General features: G+C 45.2%; 1 protein-coding gene across 2 annotated transcripts in view; it reads right to left on the bottom strand.

Moving 5' to 3' along the window:
* The window catches only part of SLC5A5 (solute carrier family 5 member 5), a 305,199-nt gene that overhangs the window by 39,241 nt on the left and 250,826 nt on the right, over positions 1 to 15,132 (bottom strand). For both annotated transcript variants that reach the window (XM_068234114.1, XM_068234113.1), the window contains exons 12-13: positions 9,016 to 9,102; positions 2,779 to 2,972 (exon numbers count right to left, since the gene is read on the bottom strand). In XM_068234114.1, the coding sequence (XP_068090215.1) occupies positions 2,779 to 2,972; positions 9,016 to 9,102 (281 nt within the window). The remainder of the gene's footprint in view (positions 1 to 2,778; positions 2,973 to 9,015; positions 9,103 to 15,132) is intronic.

Below are 15,132 nucleotides of genomic sequence, written 5' to 3'. Positions count from 1 at the left end.
GAGGCCAGCATTAAGGGCATTGCAGTAGTCCAGCCGTGATGTGATGAAGGCGTGGACTAGGGTTGGAAGATCCTCTGGGGGAATCAGATGTTTAATCTTTGCAATGTTCTTCAGATGAAAGTAGGAAGATTTAACTACAGATGAAATTTGGTTTCTGAAACTCAATTCCCCATCGATTAGTACGCCAAGGCTGCGCACCAGGTTGGAGCTGTTTATGTCTGAATTCCCAATCCTGATTGGTGTTGCTTTAGGATAGAGCTGTTTTGTTGGCGAGAGCTGGCTTTGGACAAACAGGACCTCAGTTTTGTCAGCATTCAGTTTCAACCAGTTATCATTCATCTATGCCTGTAGCTCAGCTAAGCAAGAGTTTATTTTTGGGGTAGGGTCTGTTCCACCAGGTTTGAAGGACAGGTATAGCTGTGTGTCATCGGCGTAGCAGTGGTACGTCAGGCCATGACGTAGGTTAAGTGTACCGAGTGGCAACATGTAGATTGCAAACAGCAGAGGGGATAGGATTGATCCTTGTGGCACTCCGAATTGTAGAGGTGCAGGTTTGGACATTATAGGACCTAGGGATACTCTCTGTGTTCTGTCAGTCAGGAATGATCTGAACCACTGGAGGACTGATCCACTGATGCCACAGTACTCCTGCAGTCTGTTAAGCAGGATTTCGTGGTCAACTGTATCAAAAGCCGCTGAGAGTTCCAACAGGATTAGGATGGAGCATTCCCCTCTGTCCCTTGCCATGAACAGGTCGTTGCAGACTTGGATGAGGGCTGTTTCACAGCTGTGGTGTTTCTTAAAGCCAGACTGTAGAGGGTCCAGGATGTTGTTTACTGACAGCCTGAACTCAAGTTGCAGATAAACAGCCTATTCAATAACTTTACCTAAGAAGGGGAGGTTGGAGACAGGTCTGTAGCTGCTCATAGCATCTGGATCCATGGAAGGTTTTTTAAGAAGGGGCTTGATGATTCCTTCTTTCAGAGAGGTAGGAAACCTCCCTGCTTGCAGAGAGCAATTTACTATTTTGTAAAATGCTGGACCAAGCAGGTCAGGGCATTTCAGCATATGTTTAGTTGGTCCAGGGTCCAGGTCGCAGGTTGTCTGGCGGAGGCAATGGAGGATGTCTGAAATCTCTTCCTCACTAATACTTTTGAAGTCAGTCCAGGGTGTTAGGGCCCTTTTCCACCAGCGCGTTTGCGCTGGCTGAATCGCAAAAACGCAAACCGCTAGCGATTTTACAATCGCTACGGTTTGCTTTTTAACATAGGAATCGCGGTAGGTAATTTCCACTACCGCGATTCGTTTTTTACTTGATCGCGATCGCGCCGCGGAGCGACTTTTGCCGCGATTTTGCTATGCAGTGCATAGCATAGCAAAATCGCGGCCGCGAACGTCGGGGAATCGCCGCTAATTGCGATTCAGCAATCGCTAGCGTTCAGCGTGAACGCTAGCGATTGCTAGTGGAAAAGGGCCCTTAGGTTGTTTTTGCAACTATTTCCAGGAGTTGAATAAGTCTTAGGTGCTGTGGACTGAATGAGAGACCGAATAGAGGATACTTTGTCAGCAAAGTAGCAGGCAAATTTCTCGCATAGCTCCTTTGAGGGAGTTATAGTAGGCTTTAGACAGGATGGGTTACATAGGCCTCAATTCACTAAGATCATGCTAGAGATAATAAAGCAAGAGAAAACTTACCTCCACACGTGAGAGAGTTATCTTACCTCTTCATTCCTTAAGTTACCTCTCCTGTAGTTAATTTACCTCCTCTGTAGTTAATTTACCTCCTCTGTAGTTATTTTCACACGCAGTTAATTAACAGCCTGTCTTTAACTCTGGAGTTATTTTAAGGATTGGAGAGTTAATTTAAAGACAGAAGAGTTAACTTTAGGCTTGCCAGAGGTAAAATGTTTCCTGAATACTGCATGCCTTATCACCATGGTAACAACTCTAGAAGAGTTATTAAAGACAGGAGATAAGCTTAGTGAATTGAGGCCATTGTCTATCAACTGTGCGAAATAGTTGGGCTGGCCTGTTGGCGGCCTTTGCGATCTCCTGTGATAGGTAGGAGGATTTTTTTCTTGGTGATCGCATTTTGGTAGCTTTCCAGGTGAGAGACAAGGGTGTGTTTATCTTTTGAATTCTGAGATTTTCGCCACTCCCTTTCTAGTCTGCGCACTTCTTTCTTTAGGTCCTTTAGTGAGCTGTCAAACCACCGTGAGCTCTCTGACCCAACTTGTGTCGGCTACAATGCTATTTTCTGAAGCACTTATCTCAACCTGTCTCCCACAGTTTGTCTGCTTAAGGTTTTACTGCCAGAGAGTTTAAAGGGTCATTAGCTCTGCTGTGTTTCATCATTTAAAATATAGAGTGTAATTTATAAACTGCAAATATTAGAGAATGATGCAAGGTTATTAAAAAAGCTATATAACTGAAAATAAAAATATGAGACTCTTTTCTTTGCTACTAATATTCTATGAATTATCCCTATCACATATACAAATCATTATATCATACTTTGTTTTTGCTTCAGTGTCACTTTACCACACGTTAATTAGCAAAAAAGACTTCGCTTTAAAACCTAACGTAGTAACAGCAACATTTATATACAACCACATACAAATTGAATAAGTTATGTCATATTTTTGAAATGCAAATACCAAAATTTTGTGAAATGGTTCTACAACATGACTTGCCTATTTTCCAACAGTTGCTTAGGATACATTACAAAGACTAGTTTTAATTAGCATAGACAAAGGGATATTGCCTTGCAAATCTTACCTGTTTGGCACTGTAGTAATATTCACTTTAGGAAGAGCGCCATAGATAATGCCAGAACTAGAGTTATAGAGAGGACAGTGCCCAGCATAGGTTGGCAGAACTCCCATCATCGTTGAGGATGGGGGGTAGAGGGTACCACCAACTGCAACCCAAAGAGACAAAGCGAAGCCCACAGCAAGTCCAGAGAACACACCCTTAGGAGAGAAAAGACAAACATAAGTAGGAAAAGCAGCTCACCACAGTATAATTTAAAGAGGAGCTGTCAGCCATACTATCTCAGAAAAAAAAAACACATATAAGTAGATAAATACTTGCTCTACTTACATAACATATGGATTGCGATGTCCACGTTTTGATTTTAGTGATTTTTCTACAGTAAAAAAAAGAGAAAATTCTTATTTTCCCATTTTAACTGTGGCTATTTTGAAGCCAATCCTGATGTCATGTCCTTCCTTACGCTCCTCTGTCTGATTTGCCCGCCATTCACTATAGAAAGTGCATTGTCTCAGCATGAGAAATATTGGCCAATCAGAGAGGAACAGAGGTGTGGGAGCTGAAAACAGGAGGGAAGGAGGCTTCAGCCAATCGGGCTGCATTTGTTCAGTCTGAGGGGAAGTAGAGATTCAAAGCAAAAAAGGACAACCCAGCATGCCCTGCAACATCCTTTTTGTGTACCAAATTTTGTGTGTACCAAATAAGAGTCAGGGAAACTGGGGAATGATCATTTATCAACAAGAAAAGTAAAATGGATTTTTAAGTGTTGGATTACCTGGTTAGCATCCTTATTACTTGTTTACCAGATAAAAATTAAGTGTAGAGAAACCGAGAGCCCAATATAGTGTAGTATGTTAAAACATAAACGAAGTAAGGCAAATCAGTGAGAAGAATATTCTCACAAACGTGGGTTACCACACAGACAACCACTGTATAAGCAGGTGAGGAGATTAGACCTGTCCTCACTCAGGGCTAAGAAGTCGCTCTCTGTAGATGAGAAAAAGGGGTAGATCACCCCTCCACCAGGGGTGGACACGATTTTGCAGTAGGAGAACAGAGGCACCAGCAGAATAAAAGTAGATAAAACCTTTAAAATTTGCTTGGAGGAAGTGGTGTACTTACCTCCATAAAGCAGACACGAAAGACTGTCTGAAAAGTAGCAATCACATTTATTATATAGTACCCCAAAAGTGCAACGCATTTCGCAGGCCGAGCCCGCTTCATCAGGCAATAAACGTGGGGACAAAACAGAATTCCAGCAATAGCAGGTGCCTGATGAAGCGGGCTGGGCCTGCGAAATGCGTTGCACTTTTGGGGTACTATATAATAAATGTGATTGCTACTTTTCAGACAGTCTTTCGTGTCTGCTTTATGGAGGTAAGTCCACCACTTCCTCCAAGCAAATTTTAAAGGTTTTATCCACTTTTATTCTGCTGGCGCTTCTGTTCTCCTACTGCAAGATAAAAATAAAGAATTGATTTTTTATTTTATGCACAACGGTTTCACTTTAACTGGGCAAATAGCTTGCCTTTTGCAAGAAGTGGGGTGTTATATTCCAGCAGTTAAGTATCACTGGTGATTAGGGCTGGAGGCAGCTTTAGTATACTACCAGAGTCAGGTAGGGGCAAGTTAATGTTTTGTGTTAGGGGCAAGGTTAGTGTTAAGCATTTGCAAAAGTTACATTTAAGCACAAAGTTAAGGTTATGGATATAATGGGGGGTTAGCAAAAAAAACAAGCTTACGTTTAGTGTTAAGGACAAGAGAGGAAAATGGTAAGGTGTATATAGGCATAAGACTGGGTTAGGTTTAAAGTGGAATAGCCAGGCTCAGTAGACATAAAGTAGGGGCTGTAGACATCTGGATATTGAAGATACATAAAGTATTTCACCCAGATAGCCTGCATTTCAGTTGCATAATCACATGCACTTAGCCTTGGTTTTGAAAATGTAACCACATTGATTAAAGATAAGTAGATGCGCCACTGCACTTCAAGGAAGTCATTTCTGAGGTGTGTTAATTTCTGAGGTGTGTTAAGTATTTCTTAACTCCATAGTGAAAATAAAAACTCCCACTTTGGATATTTACCTCGAGAGGGGGAAGCCTTTGGATCTTCCAGAAGCTTCCCCATCCTCCTTCACTGGGCCGTTCCAGCGCTGTCCCCACACAAATCCGTCTACAAGAGCTCATCGACGGCTCGCGCATGTGCAGTAACACTGACAAGCTCCTGTTTCGGTGAAAAAAAGCAGAGCCCATTCAGGTCCATTCAACTGTGCAAGCACAGTGCAGCCATGCTTCGGGGGTCTCAGTGATGGAATGGCGTGGTGGCAGAGGATGAGGGAAGCCTCTTGAGGACCTAAGGCTTCCCCCTTCGGAGGTAAGTGTCTAAATGTGTGCATAGCAAACCTCACAAGTTTGCTCTAACTCAAATTCTCATTTTACATAATCCACTTTATACCCAAGCATGTTAGCCTGTTACTTCGATATAGGATGTAACATTTCCAGGCTTTGGAGACGTGCTGTACTATATGATTGGTGCATCTTTGTTTTGTTGTTTAACCTAGTTATCCTTTATATTATTTTTAAACAAAAGAAGGGGCTTCCTTTTGAGAGTATCTGCGCAGCCTACCTCCTGTCCCAAAATAAAATAATATTGAGAAAAACTATCAGAATGGAAAACAAATGTATATGATGTGTGTGCTGTGATATGACAGTATGGCCCATAGCCTGTTAACTTTTCTCCTGAGTTTTCTCCAAGGAGATGTTTTCTTAACCCTTTAGCAGCCAGTTTATTTAGTGGCTTGCACGTGTTCCAGGCCAATTTATTTTAGTACTTTTTTTTATTTCTTACTTACTTACATACTTACTATATTTTCCTGCTTCTAATTAGTACTGCTGTAATGTGTATTTATGGGCACTTATCATTAGGGGCAGTGTGAGACAATAATAGAGGACTTCTGCTTTAAATTTCTATATTTTCTGCTAGCAGAGAGATAGAACAAAGCATTCCAAGAATTTATAGCAAAAACAGTTCTGCCGACTGAAGTCAAAAGCAGTGCAATTATCTCAAACAAGATAACTCTATTGAAGCTGCTAATAGGTTAAAAATGCACCATCAGAGGTTCACACACATGGGCACTCCACCAGGAGAGAACTTCCTGATTTGTCTGGGGCATGAATTTATACCAGACGTGCGCCACTCTGTCCAGCCTGCTAGCCAATGAACAACTGTTCCCATGCTCCATTTCCCAGGATGTAATGTGCAGAGTGTATATACATAGTCATGAATAGACAATATCCATATAAAACTCTGGCGCAGAGCAAACGTGTACAGTAAGAAGTAGGCAAGGCATATATTGCAACTAAATATAAATGGAGCAACAAATGGACAGTTTTAAAGTGACAGGAAAACACAAGAAAACAAGATAAAAAGTGTAGAACAGTAACAAAAATAAAACATCATGTATAATAAAATCTGTGTGTCCCTGCGTCCTCTTCTCTCCCTTTGTCCATGCGTTTGCGCTACTGCGCATGTGTGGCACGTGTGCCGACATTGGAGAGCAGGAGGACTGGTGCAGGGGGAGCGCGGCCATGCACGCGTGTGGTGGAGGGAGCGTGGCATGGGCAAGGTGGTAGTGTGTGTGGGGGGGGGGGGTGTCGTGGCTGAGCCCTAGCGCCCGTTTTATACGGGCGGGCTTATGCCTAGCAGTTACATAATTTGGTTGAAAAAAAAAAAACATTTGTCCATCAAATTTTTTTATTTTTTTTTTAAATACAAAAGTAAACACAAGTACCATCATCACACCCAGAAGGCAGAGAGGAGGAGCCAGCCAGTCATCATCTGAGCACAGGACTTGCTCTGTCCACAACAGGGAGTAGAGGGAGGGGGTGAGTGAGGTCAGCTAATGAAATTCCCACTCTGCCGGCAGCTGTATAGTTTACATTATGCACAGAGCTCTGAGTCAGGTAATTGTCTTTTCCAAAGGGAAACAGTCGCATCATGAAAATTATATGATTGAGGTCAGGTGATGAAACTTCCACTCTGCCAACAGCTCTATACATTATTATGCACAGATCTCTGAGTCATGTCTTTTCCAAAGGGAAACAGTTGCATTAAATATGAAACAGTCCACCATTCACCTAAGAATGAAAAATCTGAGAGGGTAAACTAAGGCTGTAATATGGCTATAAGTGGCACCCAGGACAATTCCTATCATTTCTGTCAAGCCTCTGTTCTAGATAAAATAGGCCTCTCTATGTAAAAAGCTTGCTTCTTGTTGCCACCATGAGGTAATGTTTGTTCAATGTTTAGGCCTGGACACTGGAGTCCAACTCTCCACCTGGCAGGCACCCATTTAATGTGTTTAATCAAACATATGGAACGTGCCTGTCCGAATTGTCCTAATATGCTCAACCAATCTGGCTGTTAATGGTTCAATGTTTTCATTTGGTTATATGCAGTCAGTATCCCCAGTGGAAGGGGTGGGGTTGTGCAGTTGCCAAGTGGACAGGTTGCAAGGTCTACAGCTATCATTTTAATCACAGACTTTGGTATATTTTTAACCAGCTGCTTTTAAAATAACACTGGACCGTGGTATTCCCATGATATCATCATGGAGGGTGCCAACTTCCAGTTGCTCGATTATGAAACACCAAGCGGGTCAACCCTTTGCTGCTCACTGATCACGGCTTTCCACAAATCCAAGAAATATATCAACTATGAATAAATGAAATAGAATACAAACAATAAACATCCTTTAATTGTAGTGGCGATGACAAAGCATTCTTTAGATGGCACAATATGAAATGTTCTATGTCCAACAGCAGTAATGAGATGAGAAGTCATTAGTGGCAGAATAATAGAAGCTGATTACTGCAGAGAACAGAAATCAATCCACAGGCACACAGCATATGTCCCATTTCGATCTTGGTAAAGTTTTCCATTAAATGTTTTACATCAAACAGAGCTGTTTATGAGGGGCATTTTTGCAGTTTGAGGAAGGGGGATACCCCGAAACAGCGGTCTGTCACTGCTGCCTAACCTATCTAATAAAGAGCTATAATACTTTCAAGTGGTGCCGGCCCTTTTGGTGTTTGCTGACCAGTGCTCCCTAGGAGGCACTGGGGTTTTGGGCACTGGCACACAACTGATTTTTCTATTTTTCTGGTGCTCCTCTTCATCTGTCTGTGGTGTTATGAGGGGGCAGGGTGCATCTACAAATCTGCTTCCTCACTTAGGGCTTGTTCACACTAAGTGTGTTTTCTGGGTTTTTTTTTGAAGCGCCGGTAATTTTTAAAATCGCCCTAAAATCGCTTGTGCAATGATTCCCTATGAGAGTGTTCACATATGAGCGGTTCGATTCCGATCCGCTCACCAAAGCGCTGCCTGTACCATTTTCGGGGCGATTTGCCTCAATGGACGGTATAGAAAAATCGCAAAGCACTTGAAAAAGTGCTTTGTATAGCGATTTCCCCAGCGCTTTCATGAATAAATACAATGTATTTATTCATTTCCAGGTGAAAGAGTTCACTTCCTGACTGATGTCAGGAAGTGAAAAAATGAATCGCTCTGCAAAAGCGCTTAGAAAAGCGCTTTACAAAAAATCCCTAACGCGCAGGTAAGCACTAGGAGGCGCTAAGAAAGAATCACACACAAAATGGCAAAATGCTGACGTCAGCGATTGAGATTTATGATATGTACAAGGCCTTACAGCTGCTGGAACTATTGCTTTGTTATTCTTAGGTCCAGAGCAAAGCATTCAATTAGAGATTGTGGCCTTGTGTTGTACTGTGTTTGGAATTATATTAGAGGCACTGTAGTGACATATAGTAGAATGCAGTAAATTATTCAAGATACCCACTTTCATGGTCATTTTCCTGTTTTTAGCATCAGAAACACTTTCTATATCTACTGTATATATTGCTGTATATTGTATGTAGCCCTGCCCTTCCAGTGATGCTTAGTCTATCTAAGCTGTTTATCTATGTGGAATTCTAGTCCCAGAATATTCTAAGAGACCAGGTACATTTTCAGCTGGCTTCAGACCTTTCAGTAAACAGACGTTCCACAGAGCTGCACCTGACAGGACTAAAGATGTCACCACCTGTGATAAATTTCAAAAAGCTTTTTTGAGAAGTTTTCAAGAGAATGCTTTTCTTTTTTTAATCATATATTTGTGTCATTTCTGCACTATGTTTGGTGCATTACACTGTAAATAAGGTTGTTACTACCAGAGCAATACATACCACAGTGTTGCACGAACTCACAAACATCCCCAGAACAAAAGCTCCAAGGAGTGGGCCACTGATAACTCCCATTACTGTAAAGGATCCCTGTAGAAAAAAAAGTAAAACGAAGTAAGTAAGTAGTAAAGGATGCACAGCATTTCTAACTGTTGGTTTACAAAGCTAGTAGCTATTTAGACATTGCTTGTGTCCAGTGGCGTAGCCAAGGAGCTGTGAGCCCTGATGCAAGTTTTACACTGTGGCCTCCCAAGCACTCTATAAATAACAATTGATGCTTGTCAATTAAGGTTACCCCAATGGCTCCTTCTCATCCTCCTTCCCACTTCTGATCCACCTTCCTACCCATTGTAATGGCAGCTCACCCCTCCCTGACTCCAGCTGTTGTACTCTGCCAATTTGAAAGCTTACCTACTCTAGTAAAAACTATTCCACATCCTCCATATGGCCAGCAGCCATGCATACTCCTCCATGGGCAATGCCCATACAATGTGATATGCACAGCAAAACAATGTACAGAGTCAGGAAAGGGTTAGAAAAAGAGAGAACACCAAGAGACCAATATAGTGTAGTATGTACTGGTAATGTATAATTGGAAGAGTAATAATATTAATTTAATACTCGCAAACCAGGGTTATCAATTAGGCAACCACTGTCAAAGCAGGTGGGGAGATTGTCCTGACCCCGCTCAGGATTAAAAAGTCACTCTCTGTAGTAGAAGGAAGGGTACAACCCTCCACCAAGGGTGAACTTGATGTAGAGAATAGGATAACAGAGGCGCCAACAGAATAAAAAACACTAAAAGAACTTAAAAATCCATCTTGGTAATAGAGGAGGTAGTGGTGGACTTACCTCCTCCAAGCAGAACATACAACTGTGGCTTTTCAGTCAAAACAATTTTATTGGATACTCCAAATAAAGTGCAACACGTTTCGCGGGGTACAAACCTGCTTCATCAGGCCATAACAGATAGGAGTAAACAGATGGCTTTTTAAGTTCTTTTAGTGTTTTTTATCCTGTTGGCACCTCTGTTATCCTATTATCTAGAGTCGGGAAAGAGAGGGGTATGCATCTGTGTTCTGCTTTGGTGGGTTGACCATGTAAAAGAATGGAAGATGGCAGTAAACTGTCACTATCTGAAGAGGGGACAGGTGATCTGTATAAATGGGGCATAAAAGGGGTAAGCAGACACACTGGGAGGTGGCAAAGCTACTACTACAAAGGGTAAAGGGATAAGCTGTCTCTGGTGGGGTGGAGAGACTTGTCATGACAGGGAGTGAGTGTTTACATGGGGGAAAGTTAGCTCTCAAAGGGTGGGATTAAGCTGTTACTTGGAGCCAGCATCATATACTATTTTTGCTCCCTCCAAAGTATGTTGAAAAAACTACATTGGACCTGGAAACTCCAGGTACAAGGATCTGGCTAATGTGCCCCCCCCCCCCCCTCCTTCTGAATCAACAGTGGAAGTTGAAAGTAACAACGATGCTATCCTCCATTTACATGATGAAAGGTGGACAATGGAGCATAGCTTCTGGTCACGGGGAAAGCACAATGGCATTTTATGACTGTGATGTTGGAAGCATTTCCTTGACTAGAAGGAGTACCACATCCAGACACCAGTAGCCTTAGCTTCTTCCCACATCCACTCCTAGCTTCTTTGGGCAAACAGGAGAAAAAGTCACTGTTTGCAATTGCAGATTGAAGAGCTTTGCATCTGAACATCCTTGGTACAAAGCCCACTTCAGTACTTAGATGCCCTTTGATACTTGTGTAACGATCGGTGTAACACAGAGAGGGTCTGATTACCGGTGATCTGCAGAATCACCGAGAATGCAGAATATACCCGATTATTGATGATCTGCAGTATCACCGATAATCAGATATATCTTCTACGGACAGATACAGTACAGAGACAGTAGGCAAGTACAGAATCCAGAGACAAGCCGAGTATTGGCAATAGAGAATCAGAAGGGCAAAGGTACAAAATCAGCGATCAGGAGAATGGTCAGGAATGCAGAAAGTCATAACAGGTAATCAACAATGCCTAGACTTGAGTGTGAGCTCCAAGATGCTCACACTCCGGGAACTAGACTAGATAATACAAATAATACAGATGGTACAGAATTCCTAGACTAAGGTGTGAGTTCCGTGGCCGTCAACACCTTGGAAACTGGTCTAGATAACAATACAGATAATAACAGAATTCCTAGGCTAAGGTGTGAGCTCCGTGATCATCAACACCTACGAAACTGACTAATAAACACAGATACTGACAAGGTCTGAGTGCTACCACGTAGTGATCGCAACGGCAGACACCAGATGAATGACCAGCACCCAGTATATATACACTAGCGCTCACCAGCGCCTCCCCTAAGTGCTGGACCAATGGAAGTTACTGAAATTGTCAGCTGACCAGCTTGGTCAGCTGACCCTCTTCTGACTGCCATAAAGGCCCTGCCTCTCTGCACGCGCGCGCGTCCTCCTAAACCAGTGTGGACTATCAGTCCCAGCCACACCAGTCATGTGTTGTAATGTTTCTGCTGAGTTGGATGCGGAAACCGCCGCACCGCTGTCAGTGCGTGCGGCATTTTCTCCACATTCCGCATTACTGAGAGGAGCAGGCCTATGCGAGCAACTTGCCGCATTGGACGCGGAATCCGCCGTCCTGTTGTTAGAGCATGCGGCGGTTTCTCCGTGCTCTGACTGCGCGCCAGCTGCCATGTTGAACGCGGAGTCAGCCGCCTCACCTTGAGTATTGGCGGCTTTTCCGCCTTTTCTCACAGTACCCCCCCCCCCCTGAGGAGTGAACTCCGGACAACTCCTACCAGGTTTCTCAGGATATCGAGTGTGGAACTCCCTTCTCAATTCGTCCGCATGCATGCGACACTCAGGTACCCATGTTCTCTCTTCTATACCATAATACCCCCTCCAGTGAACCAGATATTGTAGTGAAATCTGCACTACTCGTGAATCTAAAATTTTCTCTACTTCGTACTCAGGTTGGTCGTCTACCATCACAGGAGGAGGAGGATTGGTACCCACATGGACTGCTGGCTTAAGCAGGGATACATGAAAAGATCTTACACCACGCATGCTAGCAGGAAGATCGATGGCATAAGTAACATTGTTGATCTTCCTGGTTACAGAAAAAGGGCCCACAAACCTGGGACCTAACTTGGCCGAGGGTTGTTTCCAGTGCCCTAGGCCTGCTGTCACCAAGCGCCCCCCCCCCCCCCCCCGCCACCACCACCACCAAAAAACATTCTGTCCAACTATCTGACTAGCGATCACTGGTTTGAATGGGCTCATTTCAGTTGTGCTGCTGTGCCCCTCATTGAACAAAGAATCAGTGGATGCTCTGTCCTCTCACGATGGAAATTTGCGCTCCTGCTCGAATGTGCACAGCAGCCGATAGTGTTCTGGGAATGCATACTTGAGAAATTACGCTGATGTATGATCGGTACTCGTCAAGAATGCATAACACTGTACCGGCCTTGGTTGCTGTGCACATCTGGGCAGGAGCGAGAAATTACAGGGTGCGGGAGTGGCCAGAGCATGCGCTGCTTCTTTGTCCTCTGTGCGGCTGACTGCAGTTGGAGCCACAAACAGGTGGCAGGGCAGTGCAATGGAGAAAAGCCCAAACAAAACAGAGAACAGGTAAGTAGCAAACATCCTGTCAAGACCCACTTTGGATGTTTGGTTGTAATTAGTGTGGACCTGAACTCAGAACTTCCTCTCTGCTCTAAAAGATACTCAACAACATAACCTTTAACCACTTAACGACCACCCCCAGCCGATGGCCGGCGGCAAAGTCCGGGCCCAAATGACCGCAATACGCCCATCGGCGGGGGCGGCTGCGGGAGTGGCTATGCGGCGATCGCGTCATTTGTGACGCGATCAGCCGCCAGGGACTGGCTCCGCCCACCGCTCGCTGTAACCCGCCGGCCGTTCGGAAGCGCCAGCGGGTTACTAGCTGCCCGATCGACGCACGGAAAGTGTATAATAGGCTTTGTAATGTATACAAAGCCTATTATACTGGCTGCCTCCTGCCCTGGTGGTCCCAGTGTCCGAGGGACCACCAGGGCAGGCTGCAGCCACCCTAGTCTGCACCCAAGCACACTGATTCCCCCCCCCTGCCCCCTGATCGCCCACAGCACCCCTCAGACCCCCCCCCTGCCCACCCCCCAGACCACTGTTTGCACCCAATCACCCCCCTAATCACCCATCAATCACTCCCTGTCACTATCTGTCAACGCTATTTTTTTTTTTAGTCCCTAATCTGCCCCCTACTCCCTCCTGATCACCCCCCCACCCCTCAGATTCTCCCCAGACCCCCCCCCCCAGACCCCCCCCCCCGTGTACTGTATGCATCTATCCCCCCTGATCACCTGTCAATCACCTGTCAATCACCCGTCAATCACCCCCTGTCACTGCCACCCATCAATCAGCCCCTAACCTGCCCCTTGCGGGCAATCTGATCACCCACCCACACCAATAGATCGCCCGCAGATCCGACATCAGATCACCTCCCAAATGCAGTGTTTACATCTCTTCTCTCCTCTAAACACCCACTAATTACCCATCAATCACCCATCAATCACCCCCTATCACCACCTGTCACTGTTACCCATCAGATTAGACCCTAATCTGCCCCTTGCCGGCACCCAATCACCCGCCCACACGCTCAGATTGCCCTCAGACCCCCCCTTATCAATTCGCCAGTGCAATATTTACATCTGTTATTCCCTGTAATAACCCACTGATCACCTGTCAATCACCCATCAATCACCCCCTGTCACTGCCACCTATCAATCACCCCCTGTCACTGCCGCCCATCAATCAGCCCCTAACCTGCCCCTTGCGGGCAATCTGATCACCCACCCACACCAATAGATCGCCCGCAGATCCGACATCAGATCACCTCCCAAATGCAGTGTTTACATCTCTTCTCTCCTCTAAACACCCACTAATTACCCATCAATCACCCATCAATCACCCCCTATCACCACCTGTCACTGTTACCCATCAGATTAGACCCTAATCTGCCCCTTGCGGGCACCCAATCACCCGCCCACACGCTCAGATTGCCCTCAGACCCCCCCTTATCAATTCGCCAGTGCAATATTTACATCTGTTATTCCCTGTAATAACCCACTGATCACCTGTCAATCACCCATCAATCACCCCCTGTCACTGCCACCCATCAATCACCCCCTGTCACTGCCACCCATCAATCAGCCCCTAACCTGCCCCTTGCGGGCAATCTGATCACCCACCCACACCAATAGATCGCCCGCAGATCCGACATCAGATCACCTCCCAAATGCAGTGTTTACATCTCTTCTCTCCTCTAAACACCCACTAATTACCCATCAATCACCCCCTATCACCACCTGTCACTGTTACCCATCAGATTAGACCCTAATCTGCCCCTTGCGGGCACCCAATCACCCGCCCACACGCTCAGATTGCCCTCAGACCCCCCCTTATCAATTCGCCAGTGCAATATTTACATCTGTTATTCCCTGTAATAACCCACTGATCACCTGTCAATCACCCATCAATCACCCCCTGTCACTGCCACCCATCAATCACCCCCTGGCACTGCCACCCATCAATCAGCCCCTAACCTGCCCCTTGCGGGCAATCTGATCACCCACCCACACCAATAGATCGCCCGCAGGTCCGACATCAGATCACCTCCCAAGTGCAGTGTTTACATCTCTTCTCTTCTCTAAACACCCACTAATCACCCATCAATCACCCCCTATCACCACCTGTCACTGTTACCCATCAGATTAGACCCTAATCTGCCCCTAGGGCACCCAATCACCCGCCCACACCTCAGAACGCCCTCAGACCCCAGCCCTGATCACCTCGCCAGTGCATTGCTTGCATCTATTTCCCCCCTCTAATCACACCTTGAGACACCCATCAATCACCTCCTGTCACCCCCTAGCACACCTACCCATCAGATCAGGCCCTAATTTGCCCCGTGTGGGCTCCTGATCACTCGGCCAAACCCTTAGATCCCCCTCAGACCCCCTTCCGATCACCTCCCCAGTGCATTGATTGCATCTATTTTCCCCTCTAACCGCCCCCTGAGACACCCATCAATCA

The sequence above is a fragment of the Hyperolius riggenbachi genome, chromosome 1 (assembly GCF_040937935.1).
Source record: "Hyperolius riggenbachi isolate aHypRig1 chromosome 1, aHypRig1.pri, whole genome shotgun sequence".
Taxonomy (NCBI): Eukaryota; Metazoa; Chordata; class Amphibia; order Anura; family Hyperoliidae; genus Hyperolius; species Hyperolius riggenbachi.
This window is presented reverse-complemented; position numbering and strand designations above follow the sequence as displayed.